The 20,950-nt window shown below is 41.2% G+C and overlaps 1 protein-coding gene across 2 annotated transcripts in view; it reads left to right on the forward strand.

Annotated features, from left to right (window-relative positions):
• Cog3 (component of oligomeric golgi complex 3) overlaps nt 1–14,301 on the forward strand; it is a 73,592-nt gene extending 59,291 nt beyond the window's left edge. For both annotated transcript variants that reach the window (XM_004665865.2, XM_045145425.1), the window contains 5 exons: nt 96–230; nt 5,006–5,081; nt 9,322–9,449; nt 10,176–10,274; nt 12,839–14,301. In XM_004665865.2, the coding sequence (XP_004665922.1) occupies nt 96–230; nt 5,006–5,081; nt 9,322–9,449; nt 10,176–10,274; nt 12,839–12,868 (468 nt within the window). In that variant the 3' untranslated portion in view covers nt 12,869–14,301. The remainder of the gene's footprint in view (nt 1–95; nt 231–5,005; nt 5,082–9,321; nt 9,450–10,175; nt 10,275–12,838) is intronic.
• Nucleotides 14,302–20,950: the final 6,649 nt, after the last annotated feature.

The raw sequence follows: 20,950 nt of genomic DNA on the forward strand, positions 1-20,950 counted from the left end.
TGTTTCATTGGTGGTGGGAATCAAACAGCATTCTTTACATGCCTAGTCATTTCTAGGCACATAAAATAGGAGGAGATTGTCACCTTCTTTTTCAGGGTACTCCTGAGATCAGAGAACATTATCTTGACTCCAAGAAAGATGTAGACCGGCACCTGAAGTCAGCCTGTGAGCAGTTTATTCAGCAGCAGACCAAGCAGTTTGTAGAGCAGCTGGAGGAGTTCATGACAAAGGTATAGACTGATGCCTCCTTGCTGGAGTCCTTCTTGTTTGTCCTTTAGCTTTCTTTCTCAATTGCTGTCTTGTGAATACACACAGGAAGGAGACAGTGAGCTCAAGGCTTCACTAAATGTTCTAGGAATCACTGTTACCTTATGGAAGTTGGTAGCAGGCCTGCATATGCTTACAAAGTTTTAGTTTTGAGAGGAAGAGTACAGATAGTGCAGAGCGAGTTATAGTTGGCCCTGGCTGACATGCTATCTTATCCTCGTTGCAGTTTACCTTGATGGCTATTTCTGGGATCTGTGCTCTTAGGCTTCCATGGCAGCAGCCAGTCTTATATATCAGGATTTTTTTTATTTGAAATGAGACATTTTTCTTCTTCCGTTCTAATTTAACATGAGATTTGACCCTTTTTGTATTAGTGATTGAGAATTGAAGATTTTTTTTAATCATTACACTGTAAACTGTGAGGTGCATTGAGTAAGAGGATATGGTAGTCTGATTCTGTCCATCTTCCCAGCCAGAGCCCACTGACGGGTGAATGTCAGCAGAGAGAACAGCAGATGTGATCATTTTCAGACATTTCTTTTGGCTTCTGTTTGTTTCTGTGTGTACATGTGTGGTGTATGCACATGTATGTGTCCTACCAGTGCCCTATATGCTTGCTTGCAGTGGCTATCCCCATTGCTCTTCCACCTGGTCTTGTTTTAAAAGCCTAAGACTCTTTTTTCCTTTCCTTTTCCTTTCTATTTCTTTCTTATTTTAATGTGGGATCTGGAGATTTGAACTCAGCAGTCTCAGTCCCTCATGCTTATGCAGGAAGCACATTTAACTGCTGAGCTATCTCTTCAGTTCCATTTTGACATTCTTTTTATTTATTTATTACAGACAGAGAGAGGGAGAGAGAGCTAGAGATAAGAATAAGAATGGGCACTAGGGCCTCTAGCCACTGCAAACGAACTCCAGATGTCTGTGCTACTATGTGCATCTCGCTTATGTGGGACCTGGAGAGTCTAACCTGGGTCCTTAGGCTTTGCAGGCAGATTCCTTAACTGCTAAGCCATCTCTCCAGCCCCCATTTTGACATTCTTGTTTCGGTCTAATTAATTTTTATATATGAATGTTGTTACTAAAGCTTCTAAAGTCTTGCAGTTAAATTTTATGTATTGAGCCTCTGCTTGAAATATGGTGAGTCTTTCAAATTGAACAAGTTTTAACTGTCCAAAGTGTATTTGTAACAACTATAGACCTGTGCAGATTGTTCACTAGTAACTTGATATTGAGCTCAACAACTAACATGCTAAAACTTGTCATAAAGACAGACTAGAAGAGTTAATTAAAAAATCAAAAGGCAAATATAGAAATATTAAGCTACTTCTCTGTTTGTATTCAGTTAGTAGGTTTTAGTCCATAAGTGCTAATAATTTCAAATATGGATACTTGTTTTCTGACAAAAAAAAAGAAAAGTAGGAGAGATTTTTTGAACAGGTTTTGATTTTTTTTTTTTAACAAGGAACAAGCATTAACTCTTGGTGATTTGCATATAAATTATCATTTTTATTGAAATTATTCTCATGGAAAATTGACTTATAGTTAGTAATGTATATTTGTGGGAGATCTACATTAATACTGGTATAAATAGTATATATATATATAGAGAGAGATTAATACTGTATATGACAGCAGCAGAATGAGTATTTTGGAATTAGCAACTGAGGAGGGAGTCTTAGCACAATTTTTGTAGAAATTGAGAGAACAAAAACTTACTGATATTGCTGGCCAAATTGATCTGGCTAAATTTGATATAACATTAATTGTTCATTTTGGAATTAGACACTAAGAACATTTTAAAAGGAAACATCATTTCTGTAGAAACCTTTCAAGGCTGACTTCATAATGATTCAAATGTAGAAGGGGAATCGCTGAACACCCCTTTATGCTGTCTCACTGCAGATCCAGGTTCCGTCCCGTCCTTTTGGCAAGGAGAATCAGAAACAGATAAGACCCATGAGCACTAGAATTAATACAGATATATGGGTTATTTAGGATTTTACATTTTAGGATTTATTGGTGGTAGTTACTAGCATTTTGAATAGCAGAAAATGATTAAGGTTTTTTTTAAATTCACAGTAATTTTTTGAAGGCATACCCAGTATTATCATTAGTAAATGCAGAAATTCATGCTTTTGTTTAGCATTTTGTAATGAGTGCTTGCACCTTGAGAAATGATTACAGCATCTACAGGTACAGAAAGGAATCAGGGTTTCACCTTTCAGACCTGTATCTATAGGCTAGTAAGTACCATTTGAATACAAGCCTCATTGACAATATGTCCTTGGCTGGTTTCTATATTAGGCTGAATTTTTAAATGTGAATATAGGTTGCAACAGCAAAATAAAAACATGTTTGTGTACAGAGACCATTTGTAGCTTGTCAGGAGACTTGTTTGTACATCTAGAGATGCAGTGAAATGACCACCCCACTAGCTGCATCTTGGCTGTGCAGCTCCTTCCAGGATTCCTGTTGCAATGATTCATGTTTTTTTTTGTTTTGTTTTTGTACTTTTCCGGTAGCTATGTCTCTGGCACAGAAAGCACCTTCATTTCACAGATTCAGGAACGGATTTTTTGTTGTTGTGTGTGTAATGTGGCATGTGTTTGTGTGTGTGTGTGCATGTGTGCTCATGCTGCGCCCCTTCTACTCCCCTGAAGCAGGCGTGCTCACCCACTGTGGCCAGCAGAGCTAGACGTCAGGTGCCTTAGTTCCTTCTTTTGCGAGCTGGAAACTCGTATAACTGACCCCAGACCTTGGCGTGTTTTTGCAAGCTCTGCTGATTCTTGGGTCTCCATTCCTCTGGGGGACTAGGGTAATGTGTGGGTGATGCACTTAGCTGTTTTTATGTGGGTTCTAGGGATCAAACTCCCAAGCAGTCTCTCAGGATGCCCCAGGCCCTCATGCTTCTACAGGAAGTGCTCTTAACCACTCAGACCCAAGGAACTAAATTTTTGTAGCAACTGAGTGTATAAGATGAACTTTCCTTTATCTGGTTTATCTGGTTCCTTCCTGAGTTTTGGTCTGATAATAGTCTTTCCTGAGAAAAGGAAAAACAGTACTAGAAGTATGTTGTTGGTTCATTTTCTGCCTCTGGAAAAACAGTCTTTTCTCTAAAAGTTTAGATGACCCGAGAATGCAACACCATTGTAAAGTTGGGGTGACAAGTGCATATGAAACCATTTGAGCTAGAGTGTTTTCCCTGAAACCTTGAAACTGTCCATACATTAAGCCGCAACTTGCTTGAAACTCTCAGTAGAACACTGTGAGTAGAAAACCCTCTTAAGTAGGATGCAGTGTTGAGGGCATAATAGAAAAAGCACAGACTTGGAGCCAGGAATACTGGGATTGGATCCTTTCCTACCACCTCCTGATTGAAATCTCCAGCAAGTCAGTTTCTCCCAGCCGCAGTTGTCTGCTGCACAGGGGAGCTACAGCGTCCATCTTCCTACCTGAGGTCCATGAGTGAGCACTTGGTAATCGTAAAGTGCTGCAGAGAGACTGTAGTAAAATTAGAAGAATTTGAGGTAAAGATTTAATTAAGGCATTTTAATATTTATTTTTATTTATTTGAGAGGGAAAGAGAGGCAGAGAGAGAAAGAGAGAGAGAGAGAGAGAGAGAGAGAGAGAGAGGGAGGGGGGGAGGGAGGGAGGGAGGGAGAGGGAGGGAGAGGGAGAGAGGATGGGCGTGCCAAGGCCCCTAGCCGCTGCAAACAAACTCCAGACACATGTGCCACCTAGTACATCTGGATTACATGGGTACTGGAGAATTGAAGCTGTGTCCTTCAGCGATGCAGGCAGGTACCTTACCCAGTAAGGCATCCCTGATGTTTTAAAGGAAGTATATTTTATGTTTATAGCTAAGCTAAAAGTACTTTCTTCTGGTGGAGCCATCTTATGCTAAAACCTCAGCTACATATGTAAAAGGTTTTATTTTCTTTCAAGCAGTTTGATAAAGCATTGTAAGTTTATTTTTAGTATCCTCTGAAGTGTTACTAGATTCCTTAGTAGCTACAAATTAAGATTTTTCTTGTTGCTGTGAAAATAGTAGAAATTGACCTTTTAAATTTAATTCTTGCTCACAAGGAATTATAATCATGGGAAATCAAGATAGGAAAATATGTCAGAGTTAAAATGTTTGCAGTGATGTCATAGTGGGACTGTGGGTCTTTACTCATGTCTAGGCTTTTACAAAAAAGTCGGGTCGAAATGAGGAAAGCTGCTTCTGCCTTTCCTTTTGTGTGTTTCTTTGTCAAGAAACTTACCTCTGAGGGCTGGAGAGATGGCTTAGCATTTAAGCGCTTGCCTGTGAAGCCTAAGGACCCCAGTTCGAGGCTCTGTTCCCCAGGTCCCACGTTAGCCAGATGCACAAGGGGGCGCACACATCTCGAGTTCGTTTGCAGTGGCTGGAAGCTCTGGCATGCCCTGGCACGACCATTCTCTCTCTCTCCCTCTATCTGTCTTTCTGTCTGTGTTTGTCGCTCTTAAATAAATAAATAAAAAATAAAAAATATTAAAAAAAAGAAACTTACCTGTGAGAACTGGGAGACTTGAAGAAATGCTCCTTGAGCTTTGTTAACTCAGTTATCCACACAGTAAACAGAGCTGCAATGCCTTTTTCTAGAGTTTCCCATTGGCTTATGGGTTTAGCTGGTTTAAGTGGTGTGTGTCATGTGCGAGCAGTGTCTGAGTCACCAGCGATGACCATGACGCTTCTACTTTCATCTCCCACTAGGTCTCAGCACTAGAAACAATGGCCAATCAGGGAGGCCCCAAGTACACCCTCTCCCAGCAGCCTTGGGCACAACCAGGTATCTGCATTTACTCTTGTGGTTTCTTTTGAGGATGTTGTTAATTTGCATGTATACAGTCCTTACTATGACAGCTGGGCCCTGGTTCCCTACTCACTCTGGATATGTGATTGGAGTCGGTACAGCATTGTCTGCGCCTGACAAGTCTTAATTGGCCAGCACTGTGTGCATATCAATGAGTGTTCAGAATTCAAAACAATTCCTTGGTTAAATAAAGTGTCCTTAGATGGGAACACTGTTGAGTCTGTTGATTTCTGTATACCCGCTAATTGTTGGCTTAAGGCTTTGAAGAAAATACTGTACTTCGTAGAATGAAATTATGGAGAGATAGTACACTTATTTTCAAGTATATGAAGAAACGTTGGGCCACTGTTTTGTTCCATATTTTTCTCCAAGTTACATCCTCTATTGACAGTTTTGAATATTTTTAAAAATGGTAAAAATTAATGTGTCAGTCAGGATTTGGCAGGTTTGCCTCATTTCCAGATATATTTGAGATGTTTGCAATTTACTTTCCCTAAGCACTAAAGACTTTGTTTTGGCAGGTGGGTGGGTTCTTTAACATTAGATATTGGGCATTTAAAATCATGTCTGATTTCCTGTGTAATTTTTGGTACATTTTGTGGCATTTTAAATTGCTATTAACCCAGAATAAATTTTCTTACATTGATATTTTTGACTACCTCCTGACCCATATTTTGAAACTATGAACAAGAAAATGGTGAGGGACTCGTGTGTTAATTATGGATGAACTGTGTCCAAGTTGCATAGTTTTGTGCATAGTGAGATTCAAGAGTGATTCTGGCTTCTCATCCATGAAAATTGGCTGCTGAAGGCACCAAATCTGGAAGCAGCTTTTTAAAAAAAAAAAAAATTATTTATTTATTTATTTGAGAGTGACAGACACAGAGAAAAAGACAGATAGAGGGAGAGAGAGAGAATGGGCTCACCAGGGCTTCCAGCCTTTGCAAACGAACTCCAGACGCATGCGCCCCCTTGTGCATCTGGCTAACGTGGGACCTGGGGAACCGAGCCTCGAACCGGGGTCCTTAGGCTTCACAGGCAAGCGCTTAACCGCTAAGCCATCTCTCCAGCCCTGGAAGCAGCTTTTTAGTATGATTGGTTTTCCATAGTGAAGTGTGTGAAGGCACTTGTTTCCTTTGGGAAAAAGGATTGAAGCTGTCCTTTTTCTGATTAACTCGAAGTTGAACTAAGAAGGGGCAGCACTTATCTCTTAGTACAAAGGGGGAGATGTGGAGAATGGGCACATGAACCTTTTACCTTTTTGTTATTTTAAACATTTCTATAGTGTTTGAGATTGGAACCTTTGAGAGTTTTAAAACACAAGCACACATTTGCATAGTGGTATCTTTTTTCAGAAGACAGAAAATCAGATCTTTCATTGAGAACACTGGAAATTCTAATGATCGGTTGTTGTGTTAACCATTATCCTGAGTCCTCAAATTCAAGAAGCAGGCTTAGATTTTTTTGTGATATTTTGATTAGCTGAATGAAGCCTGTGGCTTGAGGTTTTTGTTTCTTATAGGTCTTATTTAGAAATAGAAGCTGGTTTGTATTTTGAATGTTTATGCAAATGCAACTCTGAGGTGCAATAAATCTTTCCTAAATAGAGAATACAAGCAAATAGGCGTCTGAAGCACAGCTAAGCCTAGAAGCTTGATGCATAATGAATGCATTGTTCTTTCCTTCTTAGAAAGATCCTTTCTCAGGGCCCCTCATTTTGTCAAGCCGAACCCTGAAGGAATCCGCAGTGTTGGGGTATTGTGTGTGTCAGCTTTACTAGAACTGCCATTGGTAATGCAGTAGATAAAAGGAAATTGGCAGAAGGCAGACTGGAATCGGGCTTGCTGCTTGGTCATTTGACCTGTTTGGGTTCTTCATTAGTATGACAGTGTTGAGTTGGTCTATCTTGTGTCTTCTGACCCTTTAGCCACAATGGAAATGTGGAGATGGTTTTTCATGATCTGTGATGGATGCATAAGCCCTCTCTTGAAGCCAAAGAGATTTATGGGACTCTTGAGATAGATCATGGAGGGTAGTCTGGGAACTGTCATGGCCCTTCTGCCCTAAGCCCAGGCCTGTTCAGGGTACTCAGTCAGGTTCTTGGGGACTATGTCATGATAACCACACCCAAGAGAATGAGTTACAAGTTAGGGTGCTAGTTTGTTAACTTGTAAATATTTTTTAGGAGTTGGTGATTCTGTGTGTTCACTAGTGTCGGCACCCGCTTTGCTGTTCTCAGTGGTTTCCAGGTCTGTTTAGTGTGTTAGATGTGATGGAATCAGAACTCAGGGAGGAAGTATCTTGAAGAGCTTTCATTTACTCAGTGAAAAATAAGCAATTCTTGAGTTCTTTCTTGAAAGCATTAGTACTTTCCTACCTTGTTCTTGCCACTACACTCAATCAAGATTATTTTTACAGGGTAGGAGAGATGGTTTAGCAGTTAAGGCTCTAGACTGTGAAGCCTAAGAACCCATGTTCAACTCTCCAGGTCCCATGTAAGCCACACGCACAAAGTGACACAAGCATGCGAGGTTGCACATGTGCACATATCTGGAGTTCATTTACGGTGGCTGGAGGCTCTGGTGTGCCAATTCTTTCTTTCTCTCTCGTGCTCTTTCTCTCTCATTAAAAAAAAGAGGCCAGTCTGTTGGGCTTACCTCAAAAAGAAATACTTTTACAAAATTATTTTATTTTTACATAAAATTTGGCCAATGAAAAAGTATAAGATGAAAAATTATTCTGTTCTCTACCTGTAAACTAGTTCTTTTCTCAAAGTTAACCACTTATTATAGCTTCTTTCCCCAAATATGATAGTACATTTAGATTTAAAAAGTTACCCAGTGAGATTGTACTACCCCCTTGCTGTTCTGCTTCCTGTGTATCACTGAGCCCTTTGGTACCAGTGTCTCCATCCCTTTCCATTAGGAATTATGAGTCATCTTTTCCTGTGTTTATGAAATTTCCTCTGAAGTATTTATAGATGACTTCATTTTCTTTCCCTGAAGCCCCTTTAGATATTATACCTAGGTTATATGATTATTTAGTTAAAAATTCCTGGAGTTGTATTCCCTGTCTGATAATGTAGTATAAGAATGTAATAAATAGGTATATAGCTCCACTTAAACATGTGTCTCTTCTGGATGGTCCAAGCAAGAAGTTAGGGAGCACTGCCAGTGAGTTCTGCACAAGGAGAACCTTATTTCTTCTTACAAAGTAATTCCTACTAAGGTCTCTTAAAAAATAATTACAAGGATTTTTTTTTTGAGGCAATCCCAACATACTAGTCTTTTTATTTATATATATATGAGAGAGAGAATTGGTGTGCCAGGGCCTCCAGCCACTTCAGTTGCACTTCAGTTGCACTTCAGACATGTGTGCCCCCTTGTGTGCATGTGTGACCTTGCATGTTAACATCACTTTGTGTGCATGTGTGACCTTCCGTGTTTACATCACTTTGTGAGTTTGGCTTACATGGGACCTGGAGAGTCGAACATTGATTCTTAGGCTTTGCAGCAAGTGCCTTAACCTCTAAGCTGTCTTTCCAGCCCTAAAATGTAAGTTTTTTAAAAAATTTTATTTAAGAGAGAGAGAGAGAAAGAAAGACACAGACAGAGAGAGAATGGACATGTCAGAGCTTCTTGGGCTGCAAACAAACTCCAGATGTATGTGCCACCTTGTGCATCTGGCTTATGTGGGTTCTGAGGAATCAAACCTGGATCCTTAGGCTTTGCAACTGCTTAGCCATCTCTCCAGCCCCCTAAATTTTTAAACCTCATCTTTTATCTCCACATTCCAAACAAAGGTACAAATTACAGCTAGTCCTATTGATGTCCTGCAGCATGCCAAGGGAGTCCTTGATCCTTGGGATTAGTGCTAGCACATGATTATACTTCATGAATATTTTTAGGCTTTGTGATAAAACCTGATAAATGAGAGATGTAGCCTGGTATGGTGGTGCATGCCTTTAATCCCAGCACTTGGGAGGCAGAGGTAGGAGGATCACTGTGAGTTCAAGGCCAGCCTGAGACTACATAGTGAATTCCAGGTCAGCCTGAACTAGAGTAAGACCCAACCTTGAAAACCAAGAAAAAAAAAAAAAAGTTAAATAACAAGAGATATGAAGGAAATTCTTGGGGGAGCTAAAGTGCTTTTTGCCATTTTTCCCTTTAGTCCCCGCTGAGTTTGTCTGTCACTAACCAGGGTAATTTCTTTGCAGCAAAAGTCAATGACCTTGTGGCCACTGCCTATAAGATACTAAAAGCAAAGTTGCCGCTGACTCTGAGAAGCATGTCACTGTACCTGTCCAACAAAGACACTGAGTTCATCTTGTTCAAGCCTGTCAGGGTGAGTGGTAGCTCAAGGATACTTTTCCCACCTACCATTTTCCTCTTTTTCTACTAAATATTTTATATTTTAGAATGTGCTAGTGAGGTTGATAAAAATCACTGATTCTTAAAAGGCTCCAGAGGCTACATCTATCTGATTATATCTCCCTCTTCGATTAATTTGTGTTGTTTTTTTATGTTAACTTTGAAAGTAGAAATTAACAAATAAATAAATAATAAGACCTTCACATTGCATAGTGGCTCAACAATTGGAGGGTGGTATTTCAAGAATTATGCCCCATCTTATTAGTGAGTAGTGGAAATAAATGATTTGCAATAACCACCAAGGGATTAAGTGTCAAGCAAATTTAAGATCCATAGCTTCTAGTTCGCCTTGAGTTCACATTTTTACCCAAGGCATTGGTTGCTTTTTATAAAGTGAGTTTTATGTGTCTTGAAACTTTATTGTCTTTTGTGTAAGAAATTGCTGAAGAGTTATTATTCTCTGGGGTGATAGGACTTATGGAGTTTAGTGTTTCTAGGAATTGCTTGAAGTCTTCATCAGGATGTGCTAGTATGTGAAATATTAAAGTACAAATTGGATGTATTCTGTAATCTCATAAAACTACATTTCCTTTATTCATTTTTGGCAAAAATTATAATATACTGTTCATGCATTTTTGTCTAAGATGTGTGCATATGTTCTCTGACTCATCTGATATGATGGCCTATCTTTCTTTCTAAGAATAATATTCAGCAAGTCTTCCAGAAGTTCAGTGCTCTGTTAAAGGAAGAGTTCACTCCTGAAGACATCCAGATAATTGCTTGTCCTTCCATGGAACAGGTATCCACAGACCAAAAACCCCTGATACCTTTAGGTCCCCTTGGTTATTTTACTTGAGTAGGTAACATGTTTGAGCAAACTTATTTCTAGTTTTAATTTTAAAAGTTCTATGTTGCTTTATTTTAATGAATAATAATTCAAACTTTGAATTACTAAATTTTGAGGGATGGTTTTAGAGATTTCATTTGCATTTCAGTTGTTTAAAATGGTTGCCCCAGCCTGGCATGTTGCACACACCTTTAATCCCAGCACTTGGGAGGCGGAGGTAGGAGGAGTGCTGTGAGTTTGAGGTCAGCCAGTGACTACATAGTGAATTTCAGGTCAGCCTGGGCTAGAGCAAGACCATACCTTGGAAAAAAAAAGAGAGAGAGAGAAAAAGAATAAATAAATAAATAAAATAAGACAAAATGGATAACTGGTTTGTGAAAGACTCAAATGCTGGCAGTTATCTTGCTGAATAATTTTGTTTGAAATAGGTATCATGATATGCAAATTTCAGCTGGGAAGATGGCTCAGCATTTAAAGATGCTTGCTAGCAAAACCTGCTGGCCTGGGTTCAGTTCCCAGTACCCACATAAAGCCATGTACACAATGTGGTACATGTGTCTGGAGTTCATCTGTAGAGGCAAGAAGCCCTGTCATACCTTTCTCTTTCAAATAAATAAATCAAATATATACCTACACAAGACCCTCATAATAGGAGAAAAAGATGATGACATCAAATAAAAAGAGAGACTAATGGAGAGAGGGAGGGGATATGACAGAGAGCAGAGTTATAAAGGGGAAAGTGGGGGAGGGGAGGGAAATACCATGGTTTATTGTCTATAAGTATAGAAGTTATCAATAAAAATATATGTATTAAAAAATTAATATACACATTTCATGTGAAAAGATAGCAGTTATTAGGAATTACAATAATGCTAGAAGTGTTTATTTTTTCTCTTCCTAGATTTCAAAACTGAATATAGAGTCCAACTTATGTTAGTGCACATTCATTGTTCTACTCAGCAATTTTTTTAAAAAGTATTTTTTTGCACACAGAGAGAATCAGTGAGCAGGTTTTATTGAATTCCTGTTACATATTAGGATTAGCTTAGTGCATCAGAGGGTATTTTATTTCTTAAGTTTAGAAATCCAGTATGTACTAAGGACTGGAGAGCCTGGGTGCAGTTAGTAGAGACTGGGGTCAGGGGACTTGAGACCTGGAACACTGAATTGTGGGTGTTTTGAGGGAATGTGGAGTAGCTGGATCATAAGAACCTGTTGTGTCAGTTAGCTTTGCATCACTATAACAAATCTCAGAGACAATCAACTTATAACAAAAGCTGATTTGGGCTCACAGTTACAGGGTTTCCACCCATGGCAGATTGGCCCTGTTGCTTTCAGGCCTGTCACTGAGGCCCAGAAGCCTGGTGGGCATACAGTGCAACAAAGCACTGAGGGTCAGGAAGCAAGAGAGAGAGCTGGGCGTGGTGGCGCACATGGCTTTAATCCCAGCACTTGAGGCAGAGGTAGGAGGATCACCATGAGTTCGAGGCCACCCTGATACTACATAGTGAAGTCCAGGTTAACCTGGGCTAGAGTGAGACCTTACCTTGAACCCTCCTCATACCCCCCAAAAAAGCAAGAGAGGAAGAGGGCTGTGGGCAGGTGGCTCAGTTGGTAGAGTGCTTGCCTGGCATATTTGAGGCCCTAAGTTTGACCCCAGCACTGCATAAACCAGGCATGATGGTGCACACGTACCAGCCCATACTTGGGAGAGAAGGCAGGATGATCAGAAGTTCAGGGTCATCCTCAGCTAAATAGCAAGTTCTACCTAGGCCAGCCTGGGCTATGTGAGATTCTTTTGTCTGTAAATAAATAGATAAAATCTTAAATAAGTAAATAAATCTCATTTAAAACACAGTACTCAAGAGGCTGAGGCAGGAAGATTATGAGTTTGGGGCCTGCCTGGGCTGCACAGCAGTTTCAAAAAAAACACAGAAAAAGTAATTTTAAGAATTCAGTGTTAAGGCTGAAGAGATGGCTTAGCGGTTAAGGCACTTGGCTGTGAAGCCAAAGGACCACGTGTCTGGAGTTCATTTCCAGTGGCTAGAGGCCATGGTGTGCCTCTTCTCTCTCTAACTCTACCTGCTTCTTTATCAAATAAATAAAGAATTCAGCCTATAACAGTTCTTCCCAAAACCCGCTACACAGAAGGTAGAACTGACTGTGTAGACACATCCCTGCCACGTGTCAGCATTTGTGCATTGCTTTGCCTTCAATTCCACTGTGCTTAAAATGATTTGTGGACCTGAATTAGACAGTGGAGTATAGCTCTCTGCAGGCTTCCAGGTCTCCATCTTTATCTTTCCTTATGATGCTTTTGAGGTTCACTGGCTGCCTGCATCCCAGGCCTGACACAAAACAGTAAACTTTCTTAAAGTATTTTGTCTGTCTTTTGGTTATTATGTAGTTTCTAGCATGAATTTTGTCACAGTGTCATAAGGTTGGACATGCCTGCTAGACACTTCAGAGAGTAAGGCCACAGTGAAACTAACATGTCCCTCCCTGTTGCTTTTCAGCTGAACCTCCTGCTGTCGGTTTCTAAGTAAGCAAGCTAGTTGTACTGTGCATATTGACCTGTCCTGTAGGAGCAGGACGCCAAGGAACTCTACGTGGACTATTCCCAAGAACCACACAGGCCTGCTGCTCGGTGCTGCCCACAGAAGGAAACCTAAGCAAAGTGTGAAAAGATCCATGTTCCCTTTCAAAGCATCAAAATGCCAAAGATTTATTGATAAGCAGGGATAGCAGCCATGATGAAATGGCTGTCAGAAGTGGAAAGTTATAAGAGGTGGCTGTGGGGGCTCACAGTGAAATGTTTCTTCACAAAATTGTGCAATAAAAATTAGGTTACAATAGGTAACTTTATAAAGCACAGCTAACTGGAGAGCTGCTAAGGGTAAGGTTTGCTACTGCATGAAACACTGCAGCACTTTACCACTGAGCATTCCACAGTGACTGGTTTTGTACTTGGAGAAATCGTATTTCTGTAGTCTTAAGACAAGGTTTCTCCCTGACGTTGAGGTTGAGTTACAAGCAGATTGGTTGTTTGTGAGGCATCTTGCTCTCCTGGGAATTCAGGTCGTCATCTTTCTGTGAGTTAGATGGGAAGTAGTTGAAGGCAGAGCCTCATGTATGGCCCTAGCATGTGTCTTCCTTGAACTACTGAGGTGTAGAGAAACTAGTCTCCTCACCTGGATAGGTATGCTCTTGCTAATACGGATCGTCACGGTACGGCAGGGGGTGCATGGGAGTGACTGACTGAAATCTGGAACCTCAAGGGGAGAAGGAAGGCTGGTGAGTGTGGGTCCCATGGATGGAGGGTCACACCAGCTTCTGCGGCCTTTGGTTGCAGCCATTCTCTGAAAAGTGAACAGTCTCCTGTGTGGCTCTTCAGCCGCCTGTGTTGCGCTAGGTGCCAGCCTTGGGGATCTGCAGGGCTGCCACAGCTGCACACATTGCACCCACATATCTAAGGACGACAGCTCACAAACACTGCCCATACTTTAAATATGACACCAATCAGGGGTCTTAGATTGTGAACATCTGTAAATTTTCCTATAAAGTCCTTTCTGAATTTGGAATTGGATTGGTTTTACCTCTGATGTTATAGTAAATGTAGCCTCCTCCTTGGTTCAAAAAGAATTTTGGGTTATTTGAACCTCAGTGTGGAGGTGGGCACTGCTGACGGTTCTGTCATGGGGCAGGTGAACCTGATGGTTCAGTCGGCATGACTGCAGCAGCTCCTCCCGTGCTCCGTGCAGGTCTTTGCACAGTGTGCATGTGGGTTACCCGTTCTGATGGAACAGCTTCCTTGTTTTTCAGCCCAGTTTAAATTGCTGGTGGATGTTGCTTAATAGGGCATCTTGGTAAGTGGGTCCATATGTTTTTTCTTTGCAATGAAATGAACGAGTAAGAGAGATTGTACTTCTTGTTTTAAATACAGGTGTAATAAACTGTAATATCTGGTATGTGTATCATATGTACATTTGGTGTTGAGCCTTTTCAGACACTGAGGGCGTGATTACTGTATAGCATTTCCAAGTAGCTGGATGTACAGAGCAGTGTTGTGTTCTTCAGGGGAGGACTGTTTCGTGACACTTGTCTTTGTGTTTTGATCTTTTGTTTCTGAAACACTCAAAACACCTTACAAAGTGCTAGGTGGGTAATAACGATTCAACTTGTTTGCTAAATGAATATTCATTTAAATCTGTACAGTTTCAAATGTTTACTTATACAAAGAGTGTACATACTTTCAAATAATTTAAAATGCTTTATATTATTTGGCTAGGAATTGCTGTTTTTAAGAAATGAATTTTTAAAAAAATAAGATCCTTGCTTCTTGCCTGTTGTGTGTTTTTATTCTTTTTATGAGAGAGAGAGAGAGAGGGAGAAAGAGAGAGAGAATTGCAGTACCAGGGACTGCAGCCACATGTGTCTCCTTGTGTGCATGCATGACCTTGCACATGTGTCATCTTGTGTGTCCGGCTTTTGTGGGATCTGGGGAGTCGAACGTGGGTCCTAGGGCTTCCCAGGCAAGTGCTTTTACCACTAAGCCATCTCTCCAGCCCTTAATTGGATTTTTTTTAAAAAATATTATTTATTTATTTGAGAGAGGGAGAGAGAAAGAGAGAGAAAATGGGCACACCAGAGCCATCAGTAACTGCAACTAAATCCAGACATATGTGCCACCTTGCACATCAAGCTTATGTAGGTTCTGGGGAATTGAACCTGGGTCCTTAGGCTTTAAAGGCATGTACCTTAACTGTTAAGCCATCACTCTAGCCCCTCATTACATTTTTTTTAAATAAAAATTTTTATTAACATTTTCCATGATTATAAAATATATCCCATGGTAATTCCCTCCCTCCCCACCCCCACCTTAATTGAATTTTTTATTGAGATAAGTTGTAGGTTCATAAGCAGTTGTTAAGAAATGTCAGACCCATGTTCCTTTTATCCAGTTCTGCCCAAGGTGACATTTTGCAAGGTAATATTTATTCTAACCAGGATATTTACATTGGTGAGCCCCATCAATTTCATTGGTTCATCAGTTCTCTACTATGCCAGTGTCTTTGGCAATATAGTTATCGTGGCAGTACATTTTTAAAGCATCCTAATGTTTCACTACCTAAAAGATATGTTAGCTTTCTGTTACTTTAGCAAATATAGGAAATAAATCAGCTTACAAACACAGAACATACATGTTGGCTCCTAGTTTGGGTCGTCCCAGTCCCTCCTTGACTGACTGGACCTGTGGTGAGGCAGCACTTCATGGCAAAAGAGCCTGGTAGAGCAAAGCTGCTCCCTGCAAGACTGAGAAGAAGAAGACAAGCGTAGGGATCCCACTCCCACTTCAGGTTCACACCTCCAGTGACCAACGTCACACTGCTGGGAAGAACATCCAAACCAGACAGTTCATTGGAGGGAGGGTTTATTTTAGCATACAGATCCAAGTTTCCATCAATGGAAGAAGCTGGCTCCCATTCATAAATCCAAGCAGAGAAACAGTACCTAACAGCACCACAAACAATTTATAGCCGTAGCTCAAAACCTTTTTGCATATACCTTTTGGCTGGAATTCAGATCTGCCACCAAACACACCTTAGGGCTGGACCCCAGGTTCTGCCTACAGTGACACCTCTTCCAGCCAGGCAGCTGGAAATCCCAAGTTATAACCGCTAATAAGGCATCTGTATCTATTAGGGGGACATATATTCAAATACCACATTCTAACCCTGGCCCCCAATAGACTCATAACCATTTCACATTGCAAATTGTGTTCAGTCCAGTTTCAGAGGTCTCCACAGTCTTTGCCAACTTAAGGTTGTTCCAAAGTCCCAAGTCTCCTCTGAGATTTAAGACTCTCTTTAACTGTGAGTCCTGTAAAATCAAACAATGTGCATACTTTCAACAAATGATGGCACAGAGTAAACATTTCCATTACTATTAAGTCATAACAAGGACCAATGCAAAGCAAATCATCAGGTAAACACTGAATATCAGCAGTTTAAGTCCCATAACCAGAGACAACAGTCTGGATTTTCCAATTCCACCTCTAGCTGGGCCAAGAAGCTGGGGAAAACCTTCACACCCTAAGCCAGCAGTGCTCCATGGAAGCCCTTGCACAGTCCTGAAGTCCAAAACATCTTAGAATCTCCATTGTAACCTGCGGTCCATCTCCAACTCCATATTAACCTGCAGTCCATCTCCAACTCCATATACTGGTCTCAGTCTTTAAAACAGGAATGTCCTATTTCCATGCCTATCTCAGCAGAGGCTTCTGGAACTGTGCACTTCATGACCCCACTTTCATGCTTCCAAAATCAATGCCAAGTGTGCAGGATACAGATCTCACATTAATTTAGGGAGGAAATAAATCTTTACTAGCAGATTTCTTCCTTTCACAAGTGTTTGCATTTCCTTTGCTGCGTAGAATCACCTCAGGCATCTTTTCCATTGTTTCAATGTAAAGTACTTGAAGCATACTGAATGTTGGTAATATCCTTAACAATTAACAATTTTGAAAAAAAAAAACAATTTTGGAACATAAACCCAATCTCCATGCCAGTAATTTTAAATTTACTTGAATTTTTCCAACTTTAAATCTTTCTCTTAGTTCTAGGTCTTTTTTTTTTTTTTCTTTTTCGAGCTAGGGTCTCTAGCTCAGGTTGAATTGGAATTTACTGTGTATCTCAGGGTGGCCTTGAACTTACAGTGATCAGTAATACTCCTACTTCTGCCTCCTGAGTGCTGGGATTAAAAGTGTGTGTCACCATGCCTGGCTCAGTTTCATATCTTTGAAGAATTTTTTTATTTTTATTTATTTATTTGACAGAGGGAGAGAGTGGGATGCCAGGGCCTCTAGCTGCTGCAAATGAACTCCAGATGCATGTGTCACCTTGTGCATCTGGCTTACGTGGGTACTGGGGAATCAAGCCTGGGTCCTTTGGGTCCTTAAGGCCAGTACCTTAATTGTTAAGCCATCCCTCCAGCTCCCAGTTCTGTATCTTTAAAGTCAACCTTATTTAACCCTCTGGGCATGGGCTGAAGAACGAAGTCAGCCTTTATGCCAGTGGCCCAGTTCTAACAAAGTTCTCTGGATTCTTTCCTTCCACTTTGAAAGTTCATAAGCAAATCCTCCAAATACAATTCTCTTCATTTAGCATTTCCAAACTCTCACCAGAATAGCCTATAAAACTTGAGTTATTGCACTATGTGGCTTATGTGGTCCTAAGTTCCAAGTCCATACATACTTCTACTGTACATATGTTCCAAAGGACCAAAACCTGCATGGCCACATTCAGCAATGCCCCACTCCATGGCACCAAGTTTCTACTGTCAGCTTCATGTTGCTGAGCTGAATGTCCACACCAGACACAGTTTATAGATCCAAAGGGAAGTATCATCGATGGTGGAAGAAGAGGGATCCCATTTATAAATCCAAGCCGAGAGACACCACGAGTCAGCAACACAAGCAAGCACAGTCAGAGCTTAGAACCTCTCTGCATACCTTTGGACTAGAATTCTGATCTGCCGCAAACATGCCTGAGGGCTGGGCCCCAGGACCCACCCCCAGTGACAACTCTTCCAGCCAGGTGTCTGGAAACCCAAATTATAAGCTTTAATAAAATACCTCAGTCTATGGAGGATGTACTATCAAACTACCAAGGCTTCTACTAGTTTCTACCTATTTAAAGATTTCACAATCTTCCTGTACAACCACATCTTTAACACATAGACATCTGGGGACATCCTAGATCCAAGAAACAAATCATTTTCTTCATAGGAGTGCCATTTTTCTGAGTGCCGTTAGCATAGACAGTTGTACTGATGTGAAGTGGTATTGTATAATACTGACAATACCGGCATTTCCCCCTGGTTTAGCAGCCCCAAGTCTCTGTCTTCTATTCCCTTATAAGGAAGATTCAGTCATCAGAAGAGGCAGTTAGCTAAGGGAGCCTGGAGATGGTGAGAGGCCCTTCTCAGGAACAAGGGACAGCTGCTTTCTGGAGCATGTTTACTGTGGTGAGTCTTGCTAGCTTGTCTTTTTTTCTCTCCCTCCCTCTCCTTTTACAAGACAGGGACTCACTGTACAGCCTAGGCTGGTCTCTAACTCAGGAGCATCCTGTCTCAGCTTGTGTTGATTGCTTCTTCATTGCTCTGTCATATGGACAACTGATTTTTCCCCTTTTCTCCTTTGTCTCCTTAGCACGTAGTGAGTGCTTAGTGTCTTACCTGTTTCATGGTCCCATTATATGCTGAGGAAACACCCTTTCTGAAGGCTCTCAAAAAGCCTCCATTTGGCACACAACTTTAATCCCAACCATCAGGAGGCAGAAGTAGGATTGCCAAATTCAAGGCTAGTTTTGAACTACAAAATGAATTCTAAATCAGTCTGGGCTAGAGTAAGACCCTACTGAGAGGGAGTACAGTGGTGACTGGACCCCTGAAAAGTAAAAAAAAGGTCAGGAAAGTCTGCACTTGCCAGAAATCAAAGATAATCTGACTTCTTATCTCTTGCCTAATTCCCTAGACCTGTTTTTCCACAACCAGGACCCTTTCTGGGAAGGAGGTCTTTCATAGGATTTAAACATTGCGGTTAGTCAAGTTCAGTCCCTGGAACTTGGTGTCAGGGATAGCCTCTTTCTGAGACAGCCCCTAACCCTAATCAACCAGCTGTCCTTCTGGTTCACCTGAGCCGGAAGACAGCCCACCACTATAAGGTTATAAGTACATCTGCACGGGGAGGGCAGGCTCTCTGACTACTTGGGAACTTCCAGCTGTGAGCGAGCTTTCCCTCGTCTGGGCCTGGGCCAGGTTAAGCTGAAGGGAGGGCCCCTAGCTCTCACTCCTCGCATGGGCTCCTTTACTCCTTCCTGGTCTCCCTGGCAGGAGCCTCTTGAACTTTCTTTTCTGTCTTTTCTTTCCATGGTTTTCCAAGACCCTCCACATGGGATCTCTAGCCACGTCTTTCCTTGGCTCTGTACTTCCCTCAGAAAATGAAATAATTTAGTAATTATCTTTCTCGTCCTTTGAAAATTTAATTCATTGATTAAAATTAGAAATGAACCTATGGTTCATTTCCTGAATCCCAAACACCCTGTTACACTACCCCCAGCTTTTTTCTTTTTAAAGGCTCCATTTGGGGACATTTCCAATTATCTTTCAGAAAGTTCTTGCCACCTATGAGATGGTCTAAACTAGTTTACATTTATTTCTACAAGTGCCTTTTCCTGCCAAGTCATTGAAAATAAAATAATGAGTCAAAGAGGATTTACTTTGTCAGGAATATGAAGGTCTGGGAGGGGCCAGGGGATATGAAGTGAGAATTGTGACCCCACCAAAGTGTATACCTTCAAGTCCTATTCCTAGTACATCAGAATGTGACCTTATTGGAAATAAAATCTTTGCAGGTGTAATACCAGAACATAAAGGTCTCTATTCCGATAAGAGTGGTGTCTTGTAAAGGGAATTTAACACCTTCGCATATAGGAGAAGGGCATGTGAGACCGCTGACATCACTATAAGCCATGGAGTAGCCCTAGCTTGGAGAAGGGCCTAGAGCAGCTCCTCCCTAATACCTTGACATGTCTGCCCACACCTTGATCTTGGACTTCTTATTTCCAGGACAGCAGAACATGTATTTTTCACCTAGTTTGTGATCTTACAAACTAACACGAGGTGAGACTTACCTGCATCTTATGTTGGCTATTTTCAGTACTTCCTTCCCAGTATGAGGTGCTGTGGGGCTCCCTTGTGTGTACTGTGTTATTCTAGACAGCCTTTGATACTAGCACTGAACAGCAGTTCCAACAGAGGCTGGAAACCTACATTGCTATGTGAAATCATCACATTTAAATGTTGGCAACAAAAAAACTTTTAAAACACAGCTGATCAAATAATCAACTTTTTTTTTTTTTTTTTTTTGCCTCTCTGTGTGTGTGTGTGTGTGTGTGTTCATATGTGAGTGGGTGCATGTCGAGGCCAGGGGTTAAAGTCAGGTATCTTCTGTTACTCTCCACCCTATTTTGAGATGGTCCGTCAACAATCCCAGAGCTCACAGGTTTGGCAAGACAAGTTAGCCAGCCAGCCAGTCCTAGGGATCCTCCTGTTTCTGCCTCCCCAGTGCCGGAATTACAAGTGCATGCCACTACAGCAAGCATTTTACTTGGGTGTTACATATCTGAGTTCAATCTCCTCCACTCCTGAAATACTTGTCTGAGGCCATCTATATAACCTCTGCATTGATAGATCAACACGTTCAGTATTGTGAAGGGAGAAATAGCTGGGTGAGGTGTCAGCTGGTCATGATCACACCTCACACTTCTTAAGTACCATTCTAATCCTTTACATTTTATTTGTTATAACCCTGAGCTTTGTTTCTGATTGTCCTTATATCACAGGTAAGAAAACAGTCACAGAGGGGTCACTGCTTTTCCCAAGGTTACTCAGCTATAAGCAGCAGCGCCAAATCCTAAGCCCAGGCCTATCTAATGTGAGGGAATAGCAGGTGCCCTCAATTTCACAGCAGATGTCTTTACAGTCTTGTGCGACAAGAGGGCAGGGGAGGACGAGTGGTGAATAGCATTAGCACGGAGCTGGAAATGGCTGTAGGCTTGCGTTACTTG

The sequence above is a fragment of the Jaculus jaculus genome, chromosome 3 (assembly GCF_020740685.1).
Source record: "Jaculus jaculus isolate mJacJac1 chromosome 3, mJacJac1.mat.Y.cur, whole genome shotgun sequence".
Lineage (NCBI taxonomy): Eukaryota > Metazoa > Chordata > Mammalia > Rodentia > Dipodidae > Jaculus > Jaculus jaculus.